The sequence below is a fragment of the Emys orbicularis genome, chromosome 2, assembly GCF_028017835.1.
Source record: "Emys orbicularis isolate rEmyOrb1 chromosome 2, rEmyOrb1.hap1, whole genome shotgun sequence".
NCBI classification, from domain to species: domain Eukaryota; kingdom Metazoa; phylum Chordata; order Testudines; family Emydidae; genus Emys; species Emys orbicularis.
In genome coordinates, this window is record NC_088684.1 from 175,448,870 (window position 1) to 175,472,357 (window position 23,488).

Genomic DNA, 23,488 nt, shown 5'->3' on the forward strand with positions numbered 1-23,488 from the left:
AATCCAATTTCCTGAGTTAATAAGAATAGGGTCATGGCTTTATCTAGGGTTAGACCTGCAGCTCTAGCAATTTTCTCTTTTTATTAAAAATCTAAGTAGGCCAACTAAATCTTGACTCCCTTTATCTTAGCAGTAAAATAACTTTCAGTATAGTGTAAATGACACTAAAAACATTTGTAAGTTGTTTGATTTCAAAGGCCAATGACAATGCAAAACCTTTACATATTAAAGTAGAGATTGTTTTCCAGGATTTCTTAATGTGCTATAAACAACCATATTGGGTGAGCAAGTGAGGTTTTTTGGTTCGAATATTGTTTCTAGGATAGTTCCAGTAGATCATAATGCAATGTGATGAGGTGAGTCAAACTAAGCATGAAGCTCGTCTATTCTGCCACCAAAATAGGGAGTGTATAGGATATTTCCTCAAATTGCTGATCTGCAAATCAACAACATATGTTCTAGGTAGAGCAGTGGTTCTCAACCTATTTACCACTGTGTGCCACATATGCGGCCCAAAATGCATCATGTGGGCCACATCCAATACTACCTGTATGGCCTGGAGGTTATCACATGGGCCACAGCTCTGTGCTGACTGGGCAGCAGGTTGAGAACCACTGAGGTAGAGGAAAGAATCCCTGGAATGGCAGGTGGGGGGCTTATCACTTCAAGGCAGTGCTGCTGTAAGGACAGAGACTGTGGGATGTTTCTCCCTTGGGTCTACACTAACCCCCCCACTTCGGACTAAGGTACGCAAATTCAGCTACGTTAATAACGTAGCTGAATTCGAAGTACCTTAGTCCGAAGTTACCGCGGTCCAGACGCGGCAGGAAGGCTCCCCCGTCGATGCTGCGTACTCCGCTCGCCGAGCTGGAGTACCAGCGTCGAAGGCGAGCACTTCCAGGATCGATCCGGGGCACTTCCGGGATCGATCCGGGATCGATTTATCGCGTCTTAACCAGACGCGATAAATCGAACTCAGAAAACCGATTGCTTACATCCGGACCCGGATGTAAGTGAAGACGTAAGACATTAAACCTGCTCCAACTGGTCCTTGTTTTTTCCAGGGAGGTTGTGAAGCAGGATAAAACGTGAATCCCAGACCCACTTGCCTTCAGTGGGGAACTAGCTTTGGGGCTAGCTCTCTGGCTCACACCTCACCAGCACCTCTGGGTTTTTGGGTGACTGCCAGAATTCCCCCCAAAAAAACAAACTTTGCCCCAAAAAACAAACTTTGCCAGCTGCAGCTAGAAGGCATGTCAACGGTCAGAAACCATCAATTCCGGGAGCAGCTTCCGGAGACCCAGCTGTTCACTCGCCCCTGTGTGTAAAATGAGGAGGCAGAGAGTCTCCTAAGTGGTTGACGGGGCAGCAAAGCTTGACCTCCAACAACCTCCCTGCTTCCTGGGCAGCCAGCTTTGTAGCTGTGTGGAGATGGGCCTGGCTGGCTGAGGAGGAGAACTAGCACAGGGCGCTGAACGGGAGCTCCGGCCCTGCCAAGAGAAGTTCAAGGCACGGCGGAAAACTGGGGTGTGGGAGACCGGCGCGGTACAAGGCGGGGGAAGAGCTGATTGGGCCGGGGGCAGCTCGAGCGGAGAACAGCCAGCATGGCATGTGTGCAGCACATGGAGGGGACGGCGACAGTGTCCTGTTCCCAAATTATTCCAGCGCTAGGAGCAGGAACGCGGGATGGGGGCGGGGGGAGGACAGGCCGGTAGCTGTGACTGGGTTTGTTTTCCAGGGGCCAATGTAGAGAAACGTGTGGAGGCTCTGGCTGGCAGCCGCGGCGCGCCTGGGTGGGGGCAGCTACAGCCGCGGGGACTTGCCACTCACGGGGGGCTGCGTCCCGGGGCGAGGGCAGGTGTTCATGATCCGGCTCCGGGCCGGCCCCGCTAGGGGGCGATGTGCGCAGTCGGCGCGGCTCCTGCCCGCCCCGGCCCCCCACTCGGGCGGGCCGGGGGGCGGGGCTCGGGGCGGGCTCCGGGGCCGCAGCGGTGTCGGCGGGAGACTAGCGCGCTGCGGGCCGGGGGAGGCGCCACGGAGCCGGTCCGGTTGCGGCTCCCGCCATGGCCACGTCCCCGTGCAGCAGCAGCGGCGTCTCCTCCGCGTCGTCAGCGGGGCTGGGCGCGGAGGCGGCGCTGGAGATCCGCACGCGCTCGGTGGAGCAGACGCTGGTCCCGCTGGTGTCGCAGGTAGAAATCCCGGCTCCGCGCGGGCCGGCCCGGGGTCGCGGCAACCGCGTGTGACTGGGCCGGGCGGGTTCCCCCGCGGCCCGGAGAAGTTTGTGCAAGCGGCCCCGCGGCTTGTGTGCCCCGGCGGGAGGGGACTGCGGTGCCCCCGGCTCGGGCTCCAGGGAAGCGGGGCCGGCCCGCGGCTGCCCGCCCCGCCCGGGCAGCATCCCCGCGCTGCTTTGCCGCCGCGCCCTGGGCAGGGCAGGGTGCGCAGGCTGCGGCCGGGCTGCTCTCCCCGGCCTGCGGGGTCCGTAACTTCCCCGCTCGCCCTTGGCGGCGCGCGGGCCCCACTGCGTGCCCGGGCTGGGCTCCGCCTGCCCCCCGCCACAAAGGGGAGCGGGCGGGCGAGCTCCTGGGGGCGGCAGGGCTGGCGAGGGGTTTCCAGTGCTCACGTGCAGTTGTAAACCTGAGCTTGTGCCGTGCGTGCGGTGTGGCGGGTTACATAAGGGCTGCGCGAAGCCGCAGCGTTGCACATAGAGGTTCAATCCTGTCAGGCTGGAACCGTGAAGTTGTCAATGTAAAGTACAAAGTCAGGATGGCGGGGAGCTCCATTGGCAACATCCATTTAGGCTGCATATGCAACGTGCTAGACTGTGAAAGATGTAACATCATGCAACTACGTATATAGCGGAGCAATTAGTGTGGCTTTGGAAACAATACTGTTTCAACTAGCTGGTGTTTTTGTGTTCAAACGTCCAACCGGGGGACCTGAACATGCTGAACAAACATGCCGTTTGTAATGCTGCTGAGCGTTGGATTAACTTCAGTGGAATTATTCATGGTGGTAAGCACCAGACTCAGTAGTAAGTGTTTGCCTGCTGTGACCTTTAATGTTGCCTAAATGTGTGTTCTCATCACATCCAAGATAGTACTTAGCAACTACGTTTTTAAAAGATACATGAAGTCAACATGCTCATTGTGTACAGTGCTATCTGTGCGTTGAAAATAACTCTTGGCTTTGTAGACTTCTTGATTGGTGGATATGAAGTGAATTTGAGGGGCTTTTTATGCACTGTTTGTAGGTCCACAGTATGTGAAAATAACTTTCAAGAAAATCAGTAACTTCAACCAAGTATGGGTCTTAAGATTTTTGATAACTTAGACAATTTAGAATAGATTTATTGTGTACATCAAAATTATTTTGAAAAGTTGCATGGAATAGTGGACATGAGTGAGAACTGGCAAGGCTGTAGTTGTTCGGTCTTCATACTAAACTTTACTACTATATCCAATGTACTGGCTTTTAAAATGGAAATTTTTAGCCAGAACATTTGCTTAACTCTAGTTTGGAAGTAGTAGTATTTTGAGGAAATATCTAATGCTTGAAAGGGAAAATGTCAATGAGAGAAATACATTGATTGCAAGTTATAACTTTCTAATCAGGTAATGCCAGCTGTAATTAATATTAAATGCTTGATTTAAAGTTATTTTTAGGAAAGATCTGGGGGTAGGGAGAGAAGACATCCCTTGAAACAGCTTACTTACTAAACAACTTACTAAAACCATGAAGCTTGGCACCTGTTACATAAAGCGGTGTTTAAACAAGTTTAGCTTAATATGGTAACACACTAGTTTACTTCAGTATAAGCCCCCGTTTTGCATTCCTGTAGCCAGCTTACACGGAGTTTGCACTGGGGTACCTACAGAGAAATATTTGCATCAGTGCAAAGGCCCTGTCTGTGTTAACTGTGACTTGTTAGTTTAGTCTAATATCCTTAAATACCAAAGTGGGATAGAAAGTAAAGTTCAGTGGAGTTTCTACTCCTGTGCGCTTTTACGGAAGTGTAGGGTATGTTGACTATTTTTTGGGGGGAGAGAGTAGCTAATAAAATCACCAGGTTGCCTACAAATTGTATTCTGCATTAAAAATTGACTTTTAAATTTGGAGTTGATGTGTATGAATACATGCAGAAATTCTTTTTCTTCTCTAATATACTTTAAATTAGAAGAATTTGGCTTACTCTCAGAGCACTCAATACTGTGAAGACGCCACTACCTCAAGGCAAGTAGAGATTTTTCCTTGGCAAGTGTGAGTGGCATTAACTTCTGTATAAATAGCATTGCATTTGTGCTTTATAGTTAAACTACACTTGGAAACTTTTGTGGCCAGATTTTCAGAAGTGTTCAGTGCAGCCTCCCTGCTCCCCTCCCCCCAAAAATAATTCAATGTGAGTTGCTGAGTGATGGGCACTCATGGAAATCTAGCCGTTAATGTTTGCCTGATGTAAAGTCTTTTAACTCTAAATTAGGTTGTTGCCATGAATGCGAATTCCATTCAGGTTCAGTCTCAGATAGCTCATTTGAGACCAGATTTGCTTATTAAACTTGCCTAGTAGAATTAAAAATCAGTGTTAAAGAAGGTACTCAGTCTACATATATTAAAAGAAAGTGTCAAGTACAGGTCTCACCAATTCACCATGTGTAAGTTTTCCACGTTAATTATTAGGTATTTACTCAAGGATTGTGACTATGCTAGCGTAGAACATTTAATATTAACAGCAAATGTATGATTAGTTTTATACTTCTCTCATTTGTACATTAAATGTGCAGTAGAAGCATCAACACTTTGAAGTTTGTTTTTCTACAGAAGTTTTTCTATATACAGAATACACTTGTAGAAACAAAGTGCATTTTCTTTCTAAAGTGTTCACTTTGTGGTACCCAGTTGGCATACAATGTTAGCCATTAATTTTTTTGGTCATATTTCAGTCTCTGTAAGGAAAAGAAAATCTTTTTTGGTAGCATTATTTTTTGGTTAATTTTGCACCAGTGAATATGGTAAAGAACTTAAGATTCGTTTCAGAGTAGCAGCCGTGTTAGTCTGTATCCGGAAAAAGAACAGGAGTACTTGTGGCACCTTAGAGACTAACAAATTTATTAGAGCATAAGCTTTCGTGGGCTACAACCCACTTCTTCGGATGCATATAGAGTGAAACATATATTGAGGAGATATATATACACACATACAGAGAGCATGAACAGGTGGGAGTTGTCTTACCAACTCTGAGAGGCCAATTAAGTAAGAGAAAAAAAACTTTTGAAGTGATAATCAAGATAGCTCAGTACAGACAGGTTGATAAGAAGCAAGTGTGAAAATACTTACAAGGGGAGATAGATTCAATGTTTGTAATGGCTCAGCCATTCCCAGTCTTTATTTAATCCTGAGTTGATTGTGTCTAGTTTGCATATCAATTCCAGCTCAGCAGTCTCTCGTTGGAGTCTGTTTTTGAAGTTTTTCTGTTAGCCACCCGCAGGTCTGTCATAGAATGGCCAGACAGGTTAAAGTGTTCTCCCACTGGTTTTTGAGTATTATGATTCCTGATGTCAGATTTGTGTCCATTAATTCTTTTGCGTAGAGACTGTCCGCTTTGGCCAATGTACATGGCAGAGGGGCATTGCTGGCACATGATGGCATATATCACATTGGTAGATGTGCAGGTGAACAAGCCCCTGATGTTATGGCTGATGTGATTAGGTCCTATGATGATGTCACTTGAATAGATATGTGGACAGAGTTGGCATCGGGCTTTGTTACAAGGATAGGTTCCTGGGGCAGTGTTTTTGTTCAGTGATGTGTGGTTGCTGGTGAGTATTTGCTTTAGGTTGGGGGTTTGTCTGTAAGCGAGGACAGATCTGTCTCCCAAGATCTGTGAGAGTAAAGGATCATCTTTCAGGATAGGTTGTAGATCTCGGATGATGCGCTGGAGAGGTTTTAGTTGGGGGCTGAAGGTGACAGCTAGTGGTGTTCTGTTATTTTCTTTGTTGGGCCTGTCTTCTAGGAGGTGACTTCTGGGTACTCGTCTGGCTCTGTCAATCTGTTTTTTCACTTCAGCAGGTGGGTATTGTAGTTTTAAGAATGCTTGATAGAGATCTTGTAGGTGCTTGTCTCTATCTGAGGGATTGGAGCAAATGCGGTTATATCTTAGAGCTTGGCTGTAGACAATGGATCGTGTGGTGTGTCCTGGATGGAAGCTGGAGGCATGTAGGTAAGTGTAGCGGTCAGTAGGTTTCCGGTATAGGGTGGTATTTATGTGACCATCGCTTATTAGCACAGTAGTGTCCAGGAAATGGACCGCTTGTGTGGATTGATCTAGGCTGAGGTTGATGGTGGGATGGAAATTATTGAAATCATGGTGGAATTCCTCAAGGGCTTCTTTTCCATGGGTCCAGATGATGAAGATGTCATTAATGTAGCGCAAGTAGAGTAGGGGCGTTAGGGGACGAGAGCTAAGGAAGCGTTGTTCTAAGTCAGCCATAAAAATGTTGGCATACTGTGGGGCCATGCGGGTACCCATAGCAGTGCCACTGACTTGAAGGTATATATTGTCCCCAAATGTGAAATAGTTGTGGGTGAGGACAAAGTCACAGAGTTCAGCCACCAGGTTAGCTGTGACATTATCGGGGATACTGTTCCTGATAGCTTGTAGTCCATCTTTGTGTGGAATATTGGTGTAGAGGGCTTCTACGTCCATAGTGGCCAGGATGGTGTTTTCTGGAAGATCACCGATGGATTGTAGTTTCCTCAGGAAGTCAGTGGTGTCTCGAAGATAGCTAGGAGTACTGGTAGCGTAGGGTCTGAGGAGAGAGTCCACATAACCAGACAAGCCTGATGTTAGGGTGCCAATGCCTGAGATGATGGGGCGTCCAGGATTTCCAGGTTTATGGATCTTGGGTAGCAAATAGAATGTCCCTGGTCGGGGTTCTAGGCATGTGTCTGTACAGATTTGTTCCTGTGCTTTGTCAGGGAGTTTTTTTAGCAGATGGTGTAGTTTCTTTAGGTAATCCTCAGTGGGATCAGAGGATAATGGCCTGTAGAATGTGGTGTTAGAGAGCTGTCTAGCAGCCTCTTGGTCATATTCCAATTTATTCATGATGACGACAGCACCTCCTTTGTCAGCCTTTTTGATAATGATGTCAGGGTTGTTTCTGAGGCTGTAGATGGCGTTGTGTTCAGCATGGCTGAGGTTATGGGGCAAGTGATGTTGCTTTTCCACAATTTCAGCCTTTGCACGTTGACGGAAACAATCTATGTAGAAATCCAGTCTGTTGTTTCGACCATCCGGAGGAGTCCACGCAGAATCCTTTTTTTTGTAGTGCTGGTAGGGGGGATTCTGTGGGTTAGTATGCTGTTCAGAGGTATGTTGGAAATATTCTTTGAGTCGGAGACGTCGAAAGTAGGATTCTAGGTCACCGCAGAACTGTATCATGTTCGTGGGTCTGGAGGGACAAAAGGAGAGGCCCCGAGATAGGACAGACTCTTCTGCTGGGCTAAGAGTATAGATGGAAAGATTAACAATATTGCTGGGTGGGTTAAGGGAACTACTGTTGTGTGGCTCCTTGTGGCATGTAGCAGTTTAGATAGTTTAGTGTCCTTTTTCCTTTGTAGAGAGGCAAAGTTTGTCTTGTAAATGGCTTGTCTAGTTTTTGTAGTCTATCCATGAGGAAGTTTGTGTGGAAGGTTGGTTTCTTATGAGAGTATCCAGTTTTGAGAGCTCATTCCTAATCTTTCCCTGTTTGCTGTATAGGATGCTGATCAGGTGGTTTCGCAGTTTCTTTGAGAGTGTGTGACACAGTCTCTCAGCATAGTCTTAAGATTCATATATCCTGGGAGTTTTGTCACTTCTTTATCAGTTTTTAAAAGAGTTTGGTCAGGTCAAATTATAGTTTAAAAAAAAAAAAATCCTTACGAGCAGCACAAGCATCCTGTAAGCACAATTTTTCAGAATTGCTTTATGTATTATTGCAGCAGAGAGAAACCAAAAGGAAACAGACTATTGTCTGATCAGTTTAACTTTCAGATTTTCCTTCATTAAAGCCTTATTTAAACACAGGTTATACTCGTTTAACTAAATCAGTTTTTAAACCAGTGCAAAAGGCTGTGTAGACAATCTCTTGTTTTGTGTTAAACCTGTTCCTAATTGACTTGCGCTATAAAATCTGGCTAATATTAATTTAGTATTTTAAGAGTCCACATGACCTTTTGAACCTCTTTGACTAAAGTGATTTTTATTCATACCTTTATGTAATTGGTGGAATTTTGCATGAAGAGAACCCTAAGCGTTGAAATGTTGCCAACAGTGCAGAGGAATTCTTATTTGTTCAGATTAAACTAGTTGCCATTAGAATTAAAGAATTAATGGAAATATTTCTTAATGTCGTAAATAGTAAGCTTTTACAAAACGTACACACCTAACATCTTGCTTGACAGTGGCCTTTTAAAGTGTAGCAACTGGTTTTATGTTTTACTTTTTTGTTTGTTTACTAATAAAAACCTGACAAAATAAATCTTCAGTTTTCACTGTAAATATCGTTTTAAGTATATCCCTCAGACTTTCCTCCCTGCTATTCAGACCTCCACGCCATAGGGAGTAAATTTCACATAATGGTATGGTGTACATCTTAGAGCAGACAATTTAGGAGTGATGCTTTTAAACAGGAATTGAAAAATGTACTACCTCAGGGCAAGTCGAAATTTTTCCTGGGCAAGTGTTAATTTCTGTAGAAAGAGAGCTACTTCTTCAAGTATGTGTCAGCATGGATCCCATTGTAGGTGCATGTGCACCTCATGCACGAGATTAGATTTTTTTTTCACTAGTAGTGTCTGTTGGAGGCATTTGTTCACCCTGTGCTTTATTGTGGTCTCTTGCAAAGGCCTAAAGCATGGAGCACAGCCGCGATCCTCCCTCAGTTCCCTTTTACCACCCATGGCAGCAAGACAGAATTCAGCTTATGTCCGACCCACTACTCTCTTCAGAGACCCTAAACCAGGCTTTTACAACTTATTTGGTGTGAAATCTATCCTCCCTTTTTTCTCATAAGACATTTAAAAAAATTGATTGTCTCCCCCCACTGTATGACCCCTCTGTACTACAGTGGAATGAGGTGTGGCAGCTCATCCTAACTGCCACACCTCATGGCAGAGTGCAGTTCTTCCTGCTCATCCTGTGATGGACTGATTCCCATCAAGGATACACACAGACGATGCCTCTTCTGCCTATGAGACAACCACATCCTTTATAAGTCCTTTGTGGTGTAAGCCCTTCTGCAGATCCAGGGACATGTGGTGCAAGATGCATTTACTTGAGCTGTCCGCGTGGGTTACTTCATAACAGTCACCTTTGGATCTGACTAAAGTGAGGCTGGATTAACCATTGTCGGCCAGCGCTCCCTCCGAGCACTCTTCACGCACTGGGATCTGGCAGGGGAAAGAAAGTGAAGAAGGCTCTGGCAGAATCAGCAATATTAATGCCAACCACTTCAGTATTGTCAAAGTCCCTGGTTCATGACACCTCTGTGCCAATAGCCTTGACATTGACAGTCCCAGCACTTGTAGTCCCAGTGCTGATGACGCCTTATCCACTAATTGCACCAGTGCTGCAGGTAGCAAAGCCAGCAACTGCATCTGCTCATAAACAGGACACTGACTTGTGTAGTTAAAGCAAGCATAGAGAAAGAGAACTCCAGAGAGAGGACATGGCAAATCTCTCCTCCAAGGGCTAAGTCCCTAAGCAGTTGGGCAGAATGAAAGACCCAGCACCGTAATGGAGTGCCTGTAATGGAGCCAAGCAAGAACTTCAGATATGTTGTAGAGGCATCCATATTTCTTCCAGAAATGTTCCCAGTGCTGGAGGCAGCTGGCATCAGATCCGATACTGGCCTCATACATTCATCAGCACTGTCCTTCACTGCCCCGTTCCTCCTTATTAACATCAGGTAGAAATCCCTGCCCCCTGCCATTGAGGAATGAACAGAGGCTCCCCAATACCCTCCTTGAGATCACATTGCTGTCCCAACTGGTGTGGGAGTGGCATTGGGCTGTCCCATCTCAGCCAGGCCACTACTCATTTGGTTTGCCACCATGACCTTACTGGGGACCCTCCTCCCATGTGTGGAGGAGCAGATCACCCTACTGCATGTCTTTAAAAAATAATAATAAAAAAAAAAAAAAAAAAATCTTGCACCCTGGCCAAGCCACTCAAACTGGAGCTGCAAATGAGCCCAAAGGAACAGGAGAAAGTAAAGAGACAGCAGCAACCCTGGTCTCCTCCCAAAAAATCCTCTTCTTTGCCCGACAAAGCAGTAACACTAGCACCTGCCCTGGTGACAGATGATTTTAAAGCCTTCCAGGACCTCCTCTCTCAAAATGCAGGAAATCTGGGCATTGAAGCTACATTCATGTAGGAGAAGTTTCATTAGCTCTTAGAATTAACCAGTGTCATCAGGCGGATATCAAAGATTCCTTTGGCCAGAATCACTTTCTTTATTAACAAAGAGTTGCAAACCCTGGAAACCCTTCCTTCCACCTCCTAGCATGCGGCGAAGTTATCAGGTGCCACAAAAGATTTTGAACACTTTTACACCCATCTGAACCCAGAGTCCTTCGTTGTATCTGCAGCACGAGAGACACTGAAGTCCACTAAAGGCACACTTATGGAGAAGGACCCCAAGAAGTTAGATCTATTTGGGCAAAAGGCATGTTCGTCAGCTTCACTGTGGCTTCGGATTGCAAATTGCCAACTACAATTACCCTTTGAGGGGAGAGTGTCACTCCCTTTCAGAAATCCTGCAGGATTGCAGGGATGAAATGAAAGATCACCAGGAAGGAGCAGACAGCCCTGGCCACCTGTAGCAATATTCTCATGACTGTCATCTGATACAGCTACAGGGTGGATGGCCATAGCCATCACTAAGAGATGAGCCTCCAGGCATCAGGTATACCACACAAAGTACAGGCCACTGTAGAGGACTTGCCTTTTGGGGGACTGGAATTCTTAACCAGAGGAAAGATGAAGCACTCCATTTCCACAAGAGCTACCTTAAGGTCCCTGAGGATTTACATACCGGCTCTCTACAGGAAGCTTTACAAGAATTGACCCCAACAAAGGCAGAGGATACCTTATTCCCATGGCTAACAGCAACAAACTAAACCTAGTTACTCCGGGGGATGCCCATCTTCCACTCCTTGACCAACGTGGCACTTTCTGTGGCAGCAGATTTGATGGGTGTTTTGGGATCCACAACAGTGTCAGCCAGAAGCTGGGAGCTGCCTTGCCCTGTTCCACAGGGTCTGGGTGACTGTCACAGCCAATTAATAGGCATTAGACATTGTTCTTCAAGCCTGTCCTGTATAGTTCTGTTCACTACTCCCACCCCATAGCCCTTCCCTGTCCCTTTTCAGGACCCCTCTCAACAGGACCCTCTTGCAATGATGCCACTTCTGTTTGTTTCACCTGAGACCTGTAAAAATGTTATCCTGGAGAATAGGTGAAGAGGCTTCTAATCCCCCTTATCTGAAGAATGAGGGTCTTTCCTTATCCTAGATCAGTGTTTCCCAAACTTGGGATGCCGCTTGTGTAGGGAAAGCCCCTGGCGGGCCGGGCCGGTTTGTTTACCTGCTGCGTCCGCAGGTTTGGCCGATCCCAGCTCCTGCTGGAAGCGGCGGCCAGTACGTCCCTCGGCCCGCGTCGCTTCCAGCAGCTCCCATTGGCCTGGAGCAGCGAACCGCGGCCAGTGGGAGCTGCGATCAGTGGGAGCTGCGATCGGCCGGACCTGCGGACGCGGCAGGTAAATAAACTGGCCTGGCCTGCCAGGGGCTTTCCCTACACAAGCGGCGTCCCAAGTTTGGGAAACACTGTCCTAAATGGAAGACTGAGTAAATACATGTCACCTCAGATTAAGGATAGTAACACTTAACCTCCATTGTTCTGTGTCTGCAGGCCCAAGACTGGTTTGTGGCTCTTGACTTACAGGATGTGTACTTCCACATACTGTACACCTTGCCCAAAAGAAGTACCTAAACTTCACAGTGAGGCCCAACAACTCGCAATACAAAGTTCATGGGGGATAGGTCTATCAATGGCTATTAGCGAGGATGGGCAGGGATGGTACCCCTAACCTCTGTTTGCCAGAAGCTGGGAATGGGCGATGGGGGGTGGATCACTTGATGATTACCTGTTTTTTTTCATTTCCTCTGGGGCACCTGGCATTGGCCACTGTCGGAAGACAGGATACTGGGCTAGATGGACCTTTGGTGTGACCCAGTATTTCCTTTCTTAGGTTCTTATATTCTTTTTCTGGCATGAAGGGAGCCAGGGGAACAAAGCAGGGTGGATAAAAATCAGTTTTAAAAAAAAATAAGATTTTTGAATTTAAATTATTTTTTTTATTCTTATAAATCTATTTGAAATAGACAACCTATGTTAAGGACTAGATTTACTGTATTCTATTACAATTATTTAAATAAAAATATTAAGCAGTACATGTTTGCTGCTGAAGTTTGAAACTTGAACCACTGAATTGCTGGAAGTTACTAGCTAACCATCTGAAGCCAGAGTTTGTTGAAGTTCTAAACCAGTTTTTGGCTGAAGTAGTCTCTTCTGCAGATGCAGAGAGAATATTTTCTTCATTTCAGTTTATTCAACTAGTTCATTCAAGGTTAAGAAACCAATTAAGAGTTGAACAAGCAGGAAAGCTTGTTTTCCTTTTCCAATGTATGAATAAAAACCTGGTATGAGAGGATGAGACCCACTAGTTCTAAACTCTTCAAGGACATGCTGACTAAAAACAATCATTAGTTTTAATTCGTTAGCTACAGCTAATCGTTCCTTTGTGTATAATCAGTTTTAAATGGAAAATGTTTTGATATACTTCTTACGTATTCAACTCACAAAGTAGGTTCAACTTAAAATAAAAACTGCTTTTTATATTTATGCATCTTTAACTCCAGTGCCCATCTATAGAGCTTGACACAAAGCATAAATACAAATTTGTTCATTTTCTAATATTAAAAAATAAAAATTAGTAGTCTAAATACATGGTAAGTTGTTAGTTGATTAAATAAATGCATATTGATACAGCGCATTCTTCTGGTTACGAAAAAAAAAGTACCAAATTTAGTGTAAAGGCTATATTTAGTTGCAAGTCAACATATTATAATGGTTACCATACAATAAGTATCAACCTTTCTTTAGGAAGATAACTGAAAAGTACAAATGCAAAACAAGAATAAAAGCAATTATTTAAATCGAGGTTTCCTGCTTGCTGATTTATATAATGACTAAATTGATGTGTGATGGGGGCGCCTGCCCCGCACTGGGCTCTAAGGGGTTAATAGAGCCCTAGGGAGGCTGTGCAGAGGCAGCCAATCAGGGCCCAGCAGGCCCATTTAAGAAGAGCTGCAGTGCATAGCAGCTTCAGTAGCTGCCTGGAGCTCAGGGAGGGAAGATCAGGCTCTTAGCAGGAGGAAGGATTGCCAGCACCCTGGACAGAGCAGTGCTGCTAGCAGCGACTGGGGGGAGCTAAAGACTGCCCTTGGGTGGCTGCAGGGATTCACAGGCTGAGACTCTGAGGCAAGAGCGAAGAGCGTGCTGGGGAGCCTGGGGGACGTGGCCCAGGGAAATGAACTGAAGAGTTGGAAGGGACGGAGCAAGTAGTGGCCATCTACAGGGTCTCTGGGCCAGGACCCGGAGTAGTGGGTGGGCTCGGTTCCTCCTCCGCCCCGCCACTGATGAAGTGGCCAGACAATTGGCTGCAGTTACCACTGAGGGAAATGGCTGAACAGCGGACTGCAGTTCCCCCGGAAGGGGGGAGAACAGTGTGACACAGCCAGAAGGTCCTGGGAGTGACGTGGGTCGTGGAGCAGAAGTGATGACAGCAAGACACCACCAGAAGAGAGTGCACTGGCTAGCAGAGCTAATTCCTGGGATAGCCAGCAGGAGGCACTGCAGTGGTGAGTGGCACCCTGTCACATGATGATTTACATTAATCTACCCTGGCACACAGCAACATCTTTAATGTTTTTGAAAGATGTGTTTTTTGCCTTCAACTCCTTTTTAAATTTTGCATATGAAAAAAATGGATTGTCATGTTTCAGCATGTGACCCACCTGTTCATATAGCAGTCAGTGAAAACTTTTAGTGGATTTTTCAGATACGAGGCCTAATCGAAAGCTTGCTGAAATAAGGCCATATCTACATTAGCAAGAATAGAGCGGCGCAGCTGTGCCACCGTTAGATCGCTTGTGTAGCTGCTCCATGCCGAGAGAAGAGAGCTCTCCCGTCGACATAATAACTAAACAATAAAACCACCTCCATGAGCAGCAGTAGCTATGTCAGCAGAGAGGAGCTCTCCTGCCGACATAGCGCTGTGCCACTTATGCCAGCAAAACTTATGTTGCTTAGGGGTGGTTGTTTTTTTTCACACCCTGAGTGACATAAGTTTTGCTGACATAAGTGTTGGTATAGACATGGCCTAAGATGGAGTCTTTCAATTAGTCAGCCTTTGGGTCAGGCCCACACTGAAGTTAGTTGGTGGGCTTGAGGTTGCCCATTATATAGAGCAGTGGTTCTTGACCCGTGGGCTGCATGCACCCCAAATAGCACACAGCTGTGGCCCAGCCATGTGTTAAAAACAAATCAAAATTTGCTCTCTGGTCTGGTAGGGGGCAGGGGCTGGCTGAGGGGGAGACAGCATCAGGCAGCCTTGCTGGAGCACTCCTGCCAGCAGCAGGCCAGTGAGTGCCACAGGGCGGCAGGGTGCGGGAGAGTAAGTCTTTGGGGAGGTTTGTGGGGGAGGGGGGTCTGGGCAGAATAGGCACATGAACTAGGGATTTGCTGGGGTGCTGCAGCACCTCCAGTTTTTATGTGGGGCTCCGCTCCTGGCCCCGTGCCTGGGGTCAAGGCTGCTGGCCCTGTGCCCAGGGCTCTGCTCCTGGCCTTGTAGCAGGGGTCCTGGCCCAGGGCGGCCTGGCCTGGAGCTCTACTCCTTGCCCCACTCTGTGGAGGGGTCTCTGGCCAAGGGGCGCTGGACATAGGGGTGTGTGTGGAGTTTTAGCAGGTGGTTCTCAACCTGCGGCCCACAATGATAAATAGGTTGAGGACCATGGATACAGAGAATTGGATGTGACAGTACAAACAGATCACACATTTCATTGTTCAGATTATCAGTGAAGACATTTTGGATGAAGCAAGTCAGAATTCATAAGCATCTTTGTAACTCAACAGATTACAGAACAAACAACCTGCTGATGTTTGGTGTACATCTGAAGGTAAACATTTAGGACATTTTGAGTAACATTGCATACATAGAAATTAAATGTGTGTAGCTTGCTGTAGCAACATTTGGAAGAGAAATTTCACGGTTTGAGGAATTCCTGAGCAGCTTGAATTTTAACTAATTGCAAATTGTGGATTGCTGGTTTTAGAACTGGCTCATATATCAGGGCTGACATCTCAAATGAAAGGTTTGCTGGTGATTGTGTTGTGTTGGCCTGTGGACTTACGTTTTGAATATGCTGCTCCTCCTACAGATCAAGGTGTTTATCAAAGCTTGCTAAAACTCTTTACTCTGCAGGATTCAGAAAATCTGGATTCTCACATCCTGTCCCTGTAGCTAAAACTTTGTCCACATTCTGGTCATCTTCCATCTTGGCAGCCATACCATCCCTTCTTCCTCAGCCTTGTTGATAGCTATTTCACTCCCTTCAAGTCTTTTCAAAGTGTAGCTGCTAAAATCTTCCTCTTGCATTTACCAAAAAGTGTCATTCACTTCTTGAGTACCTCCATTGGCTCCCTTGTCTCCGTAACATGAAGTTTAAATTTCTCATTCTTGTGATCAGTGCCATGCTCAGTTCCACCCCTGCCTACATCTTGGACCTTGCTTCATATTGTATTTTCCCCAGCCCCACTTGCTCCAATAACAAAGAAAGCCTTGATGACCCTTCTGTGTCCTTCCACTGTGCATAAGGTACAGGACTGAGAATATTACAAAAAATATTATGCCATTACATAAATCAGTGGTGGTCTCATCTGGAATATTTTTTGCAGTACTACTCACTCCATCTCAAAAAATATTGCAGAACTAGAGTGAGTTAAGAGAAGGGTTGACAAGAATAACTAGAGGCATGTAAAAGTTCCTATAAAAAGTAGGATTGTTTATCTTAGAAAGATGAATAAAGGGACACATGATAAAAGTATTTAAAATAAGAAATGTATAGAGAAGCTAGATTAGGACCTTCGGTTTTTCTGATTTCATAATTATGTGGAAAGGGGACATTTGGTGAAATTTAAAAGGTGGCAAATTTCAAATTGATAAAATCAAATACTTTGACACAGAACACGTATTTAGACAGTGGAACTCTTTGCCACAAGACGTCTTTGAGACTAAGAATTTAGCAAGTTTTTTTAATTGTTACTTTATATGGAGAACTGACTTTGGAAAGCATATTAAACCTCATGCTTTAGGGCTTAAGCTGATCTCTATTAGAGATCTGGATGAGCTCTAATGTGGAAGGCATATTATCCCACATCCACCTAATAATATCTAGCTCTCGTAGGGTACTTTTCATCAGTAGATCTCAAAAGTGCTTTAAAAAAAGAGGTTAGTCCTATTTTATAGATGGAGAAGCTAGGGCACAGAGCTGAAGTTGAGACAGTAGGCCAGTGCCAGATCCAGGAAGAGGGCACACATCTCCTGAGTCCCAGTTCAGTACTCTAGCCACAAGACTACACTGTCTTGCAAGGCTTCTTGCACCTTCCTCTTAAGCATCTGGAAATGGCCACAGTTGGAGACAAGATACTGGACCAAGTGGACTTGCAGGTCTGATCTTACGTTCCTGTTTTTCTTTTTCTTTTCTTTTTTTTTCTTTTTTGTAACCTTTCATGTTGCTGCCTTCAAGTGGAACTCATTCTTAGTCCACCAAGCCTCCTCTGTCCTCATTTAGATTGTTTTGAAAGATATTCTTCTGAAAAGCCTGCAATAAGCTATGATGGGAAAAGGAGTAGTTTTTTTGAAAGGTGACTATAATAGGACCACAAAGTATACATAATTGTAAATAGCTGAGTTAACTTATTCTCTCCCCCCTCCCCCCCCTTTGTTTTACTACCTTCCCCTCTTCGTTGTTGTACTTGTCCTTTTGGACTATAATAAGATTGTAAACTCCTTGGTCAGAGTATGTCATTAGTTTTATAAACCCACAAAAAGGCAGGCAGCAGACTTGTATTTCGCATGTGTATTTGTAATCCACAGTTTAAAAACATGATAGTATCAATTTTCTTCTTGATGTGCAGTTTTTTTAATGCAATAGAAAATGTTCTCTTTGGTGGCTTTGAGCTATTAATTTAACTAGTCACAGTGAATTAACAAAAGGTGTCCGCAGTAAAATGTTTGCTATTTTAGAAGCGTAACTTCTCAGATTTAAAATGCGTGAACCAATTTAGAAATGAAGCATGTAGGGCTGAATTGTCATGGCTCTTATTCAGCTACACAGCTGAAATAAGTTCAGCCAAGTAAAGGCTCAGATTAGCTCCTGATACTTTCTGCAATCAAGCAGCCTAGGGTTATAGAGGAGTCTTGACTCTAGCCATAACTATTTGTTGTCCCCAGTAGCTGGCTGGATGCACTTGGGGGAATAAACTGCTCCATGAAAAGGGGTGAAGTTGCTTAATCCACCCAGCCAGGAGGGATTCATTTAAATAACCAAGTTTTATCATGATTTAAATCAGCAAGCAGGAAACCTTGATTTAAATAATCAATTTTAATCTTGTTTTGCATTTGTACTTTTCAGTTATTTTCCTAAAGAGAGGTTGATTCTCATTGATAGGTATGATTTGGTACTACTTTTGACTCTCCGGGAGGGCACACAATAGCTATATACATTTATTTAAGCAGTTGTACAGCTTAACATACATTTACTGAGGTTCTTAACATCTGCTTTTTTATTATGTTAGAAAATGGTGAATGATTTATTTCTTTCTTGATTAATTTTTTTACTTGTTTGATTTCCATCCAGTTTGATACAGACTAGCTAAAATGCACAAGCAGCGTTGTAAAATGTTTTAGTTAAATAGACATATCTTCAATGTGCTGGAAACTCGTAAGTTTATCAGTCAGTTTGAAATGTAAAACATGTTCTTATTAAACAAGGAAATATTATCTGTAGTGAGTTGAACTAATTTTTGGTCACCATGTCCTTGAAGATTTTTAAAACAGGTAAATCTAATGCTCTTGCACCTCATTTTTATTTGTGGATTGGAAGTGGGAAAACACACTTTTCTGCTTTTTTCAGCTCCCCATCAGTCTCTTAGCTTTCAGTGAACTAGTCATTGAACTGAACTAGTTGAGTAAACTGAAATGAAGAAAATACTGTCTCCTTACCTGCAGAAGAAACTATTGTTGTCCAACACTGGTATATTACTTCAGCAAACTCCAGTTACAAGTTTTTAATCAGGTCAGTGGTTTGACTTTCTTTAAAACTTCAGCCGCAAACATGAAAGGTTTGAATACTTAATTAATTTAAATAATTAAAAGTTTAGGCCTTAACCTAAGCTGTCATAATTTCAAAATGATTTATTTTTAAACAGAAAAGTTTAATTTTAAGTGATTTTTAAAAAATAAATTGGTTTTTGTCCAGCAAAACAAGGGAGACTAGGGGAAGAATTGTGACTTGTTCTCCATTGTGTTTCTGGGTGGTGCATATGTGTCTCACCTGTTACTCAGGCCAGAATGTAATTTACAATGTAGCCCTCAATGATTGAACAATTATATTAAAACATTGAGAGGAAAATGAATAAGGAATTTCTGTAAATGAAAACACGTTGAAATTAGAGGTCCTGGAGCACAATTTAGAAAGTTTAAGTGCAAGTTTTTTGTGTCTTATCAGTAAGCAATATCAGTAGTGATATAGCAGCATGAAATGGGAATCAGATAATTAATAAAATTATTCCATTAGATCCAAAACACAGAACTATTACAATGGAACAGTTATAATTTTTGGAGACTTTATTTCAGTTAAGTTTTTGGTGATAATAGATTTGGTTTTGAGTGTTGTGCTTGACTTTACTAAATAGTGTACTGTGCTTTTCATACCATACTGCTAAAATTTATTTTCTACTAGTCTTTTGTGTGACAAATGCATTGCAACAAACAATATTATAAGTCACTGGAAGAAGACAAATTTAATTTATATTGATTTAGGTGAAACCAGTTGCCCTCTGCCAACAGAATCTAGTTATAAATATTTCAGATTAAATTCATTCCTGTGATCTGACTAATGGCTCAGTAGAGCTTGTTAAATTTAATATTTCCTATAGAAACATCATGTAGCAGGATGAGGGTCTTTTGATTGCATGCCCAGGGAAAATGGCTACTGTCTTTCTATTGAGTATCTGAAAAAATACATTTGACTGGGTGCATGTTTTCTCACTATGTTTAGCGGTATTAACAGATGGTTTTAGGCAGCTTAGGCACTGAGATCTCAAAAGATGGAATTATATGAATATGTTATTACAAACAGCATTAATGAGTTCATTAAAACAAAGCTGTAGGAAAAAATGAGTCTTTGCTTTTTTGCATAGGTTTGTTTTGTTATTATTAATACTGTCAAGGCTAATTCCCCACTCTGGCATTTCGAGTGCAGAAGGTGGGGGCCCGCAAGGATTCTAAAAATTAATACTGGCCACTCTAGGCTTGTATTAAACTCCCAAGGTTACAGCTTTTCTCTGACTTTGGATTGGTAGATGCTGCCACCACCCAAGTGCAGAACCCCTTTGAGAGCCCAGGAAGGTGCAGTTGGGAATTCCTTCCTGTGGGGTACCCTCAAGCCCTTTCACCCCCCCTTCAGGGAAGAGCTGAGAGAGGAGGGAGAAGGAGGGGAAAAAACCCCAAAGGAAATCAACTGTTGCCACTAGCTAATTAAACAACACGTGCACAAATCTTTTAAGACACAAAAATCCAATTCTGTTCTTAAAAAAGGTAAATTTTATTAATAAAAAGAAAGAAAATATATCTGGGAACTCAGGGTATTGTTAGATTTTAAAAGAGCAACTAAAGAATTAAGCACCAAGAATAGCTTTCTTGAGGTCCAGCTTAAAGGTTACAAGCAAAACAAAAGCACCTGGGGTTAGCACAGCGGAATCCACAAGCCATAACGAAATAAAAGGAATAAAGCTAATCATGTCTTCCTACACATTTCCTGATCTACTTACATATCTGGGGTTTTAAATGAGTAGTTCCTAGGTATGATATTGCTGATTTTTTCATACCTGGCCCAAGCTTCTTACAGCATAACTGCTGTCCTGTTCGCCTCTCCCAGGAGAACAACAGACAGACAGACAAAAGGGGAGTCTTTCAATTTTAAACAGTTCTAGCCTTCCCACTGGCTCTTTTGGCCAGGTGCCCACTCACTTCCTTTGCACTACCTATGCATAGAATTGAGACTTTTTAACCATTTGCAGGTAGAGCAGTTATAGAACAGCTACTAACAGGGATTTTATAGCTACTGGCTGGCTGGGTGTCCATAAAAGGAAGCCCTCCTTCCTTCCCCCTCTCCCCCCCATTTATCACAAATACACTGATGGTTTATTTTCTTATTCAGTAAGGGCTACGTTTTGTCACCCTTACTCATTATTAGGGCTGCGGATTTGTCTTGGCATTATTTTTATCAGTCATGGAGCAGTCACAGAAGTTTTGTGATTTTTGATTAAAAAAAATATGCTGAGATAAATGAGGAGGAGGAGGGGGCGCCAGAGAAATGCTGGAGAGTGAGTCTGTCCTGCACTCTACCCCACAGCTGTTACGCCTACAGTTTCTGCCCCGTGGAGGTGGATGTAGCTCCTTATTCTAGACATTGCAACTTGGTACATGTGGTTGCAGTGTTGCCAGGGCCGGTGCAAGGATATTTTGTGCCCTAGGCGAAACTTCCATCTTGCGTCTCCCCTTGCACATCGGTTTATTGAGGGGCAAATCCCAACGAGCCTTTATAGACTCCAGGGGCCAGCCGTGCCCAGGGGCTGCTCCCCAGACCAGGTTCTCCCCTCCCCGCCCCCTGAACTCCCCCCTCGCCTAGGGTTACCATATTTCAACAATCAAAAAAGAGGATGGGGGGAGAGCCCCGCCCCCATCCACTCCCTCCCACTTCCCACCCCCTGACTGTCCCCCTCAGAACCTCCAACCCCCCCCGCTCCTTGTCCCCTGACTGCCTCCTCCTGAGACCCCCCCCACCCTAACTGCCCCCCTAGGATCTTACCCCCTACCTGTCCCCTGACTGCCCCAATCCTTATCCACACCCCTGCCCCCAGACAGACCCCCGGGACTCCCACGCCCCATCCAACCACTCCCCGCCCCCTGACGGGACCCCCAGAACTCCTGACCCATCCAACCCTCCCCCCTGCTCCCTGACTGCCCCCGGGGACTCCCCTTACCATGCCCATGCCGATCAGACGCTGGCTCCACGTGGAGGCAAAACACGCTACTGGGCTGCCGCAGAACCTGAGCGCGGTGAGGGGGGAGCCGGGGCTCGCCGTCTTCGCAAGCCGACACTCTGGCTCTCCAGTGCCTCCGCTTTTTGGCGCCCCCAGCCACTTGGCGCCCTAGGCGACCGCCTAGTTCGCCTAGTGGTTGCACCGGCCCTGAGTGTTGCCCAGGTTTGGGCTGGCTGCCCCAATGAGGGCTGGACAGGCCAAACCTGAGCAGCACTGCAACCCCCATGCCCTACATTGCAATGCTCAGAGCCAGTAGCTGGGCCCAGCCCCCTAGGACAGGTGTCGCTGCTGGGGTGAGTTTATTAAAATCATGGACACAAAGACAACATAGACACAGACAAGTCATGAACAAACAGGAAAATGACAGTCTCAATGACATTTCTCACTGACAAACCTACAGCCTTATTAATTGTCTGAGAAATACCTTACTCTCCAAATAGTCCTGTTGATTTAGTGGGGCTACTTTCAGGTTAAGGTAGTACTCCGTGATAATAAGGATGGCAGAATCTGGCCTCAAATCTTTAGCTGTAGATCTGTTCCACCTCTATAAACTATAATGAGAATAAACAGCACTTTCTTGTTTTTGAATGTAGAATAAATGATCAAATACGCAGCTAATTAACATTTAACTTTTGTTAATATAAATTCTTTGAGGATTTCAGCAGCTGGTTATAGGGAGCAAATTTTGGTCTGTTTTTTTTCATGCCAAAGACCAAGCTGTATTTAGTGATCAAAATTATTTTGTGGGCAGTTTTCTCTCAAAGGATTATTAGACTTTTCTTTGTATAGCTGTGATAAATGAAGGGGGGGGGGTAGCTCCCTTTTAAGGACAGCCAGTTAGCTATAAAGTCCCTCTTGGTGGCTGTTCTCTGCTTGCTTTACCTGTAAAGGGTTAACAAAGTTCCCCAGGTAAAGGAAAAGGAGTAGGCACCTGACGAAAAGAGCCAATGGGAAGCTAGAACTTTTTAAAATGGGGAAAAAACTTCCTCTTTGTCTGTTGTTCTCTGGAGAAGGAGACACTGAGCAGCAATGCTATAAGCAGGAATGCTGTGTAAGGCTTGAACCAGGTATAAAAATTCATCTTCCATACCTAGAAGAAATTATTGGACAGGAAATATTTAAATAGATGCAATCAGGTTTATTTCTTTATTTTGGCTTGTGGATCTCCTCTTTGCTAACCCCAGATGCTTTTGTTTGCTTGTAACCTTTAGGCTGAACCCCCCCCCAATGAAGTTATTTTGGGTGCTTAATTTTTTGGAATTGCTCTTTTAAAATCTAGCAAAAGCCTACGTTCCAGATGTATTTTCTTCCTTTTTGTTGTTGTTAAAATTTACCTTTTTTAAGAACAGGATTGGATTTTTGGTGAATATGCTGTTTGATTAGCTGGTGGCAACAGCTAATTTCCTTTGTTTTCTTTCTCAGCTCTTCCCCGGAGGAGGGTGAAAGGGCTTGAGAGTATCCCACAGGGAGGAAATCCCAAGTGCTCCTTCCTGAGTCCAAGGGTTTGGTTTTTTTTGCATTTGGGTGGTGGCAGCATTTCCCAAACCAAGGTCAGAGAAAATCTGTAACCTTGGGAGTTTAATACAAGCCTGTAGTGGCAAGTATTAATTTTTAGAATCCTTGCGGGCCCCACCTTCTGCACTTGAAAGTGTCAGAGCGAGCGGGGATTCAGCCTTGACAATAGCGCAGAATGAATACAATATAACTTCTGTTTTGTAGCAGTGTAAAAACTGAATGCATGTAGTAAGTGAAACAGTAAATCCTCCTAATGAAAGATCTTGGTTAAAGAAGGGGGGGATATGAGTTTGTCATATATGTTAGTACTCTTCTGTGGATCCGCAGCTGCTTCACGAAAGTAAGTATTGCCCAAAGTTTGCAAATGTTTGAAATAGAGTAAATACAACACAGCGCATGGTTTCTCTCAGGATGCTCCTTTGTAAGCAAAGATTTGCATAATACTTCAGTATTGAATAGATGTCACATTGGAGAATTTTAAAAATACAT

The 23,488-nt window shown here is 44.4% G+C and overlaps 1 protein-coding gene across 1 annotated transcript in view; it reads left to right on the forward strand.

Moving 5' to 3' along the window:
• Window positions 1–2,063: 2,063 nt before the first annotated feature.
• Window positions 2,064–23,488, forward strand: part of CTNNAL1 (catenin alpha like 1) — a 158,685-nt gene continuing 137,260 nt past the window's right edge. The window contains exon 1 of the mRNA XM_065399786.1: window positions 2,064–2,189. Coding sequence (XP_065255858.1) covers window positions 2,064–2,189 — 126 coding nt within the window. The remainder of the gene's footprint in view (window positions 2,190–23,488) is intronic.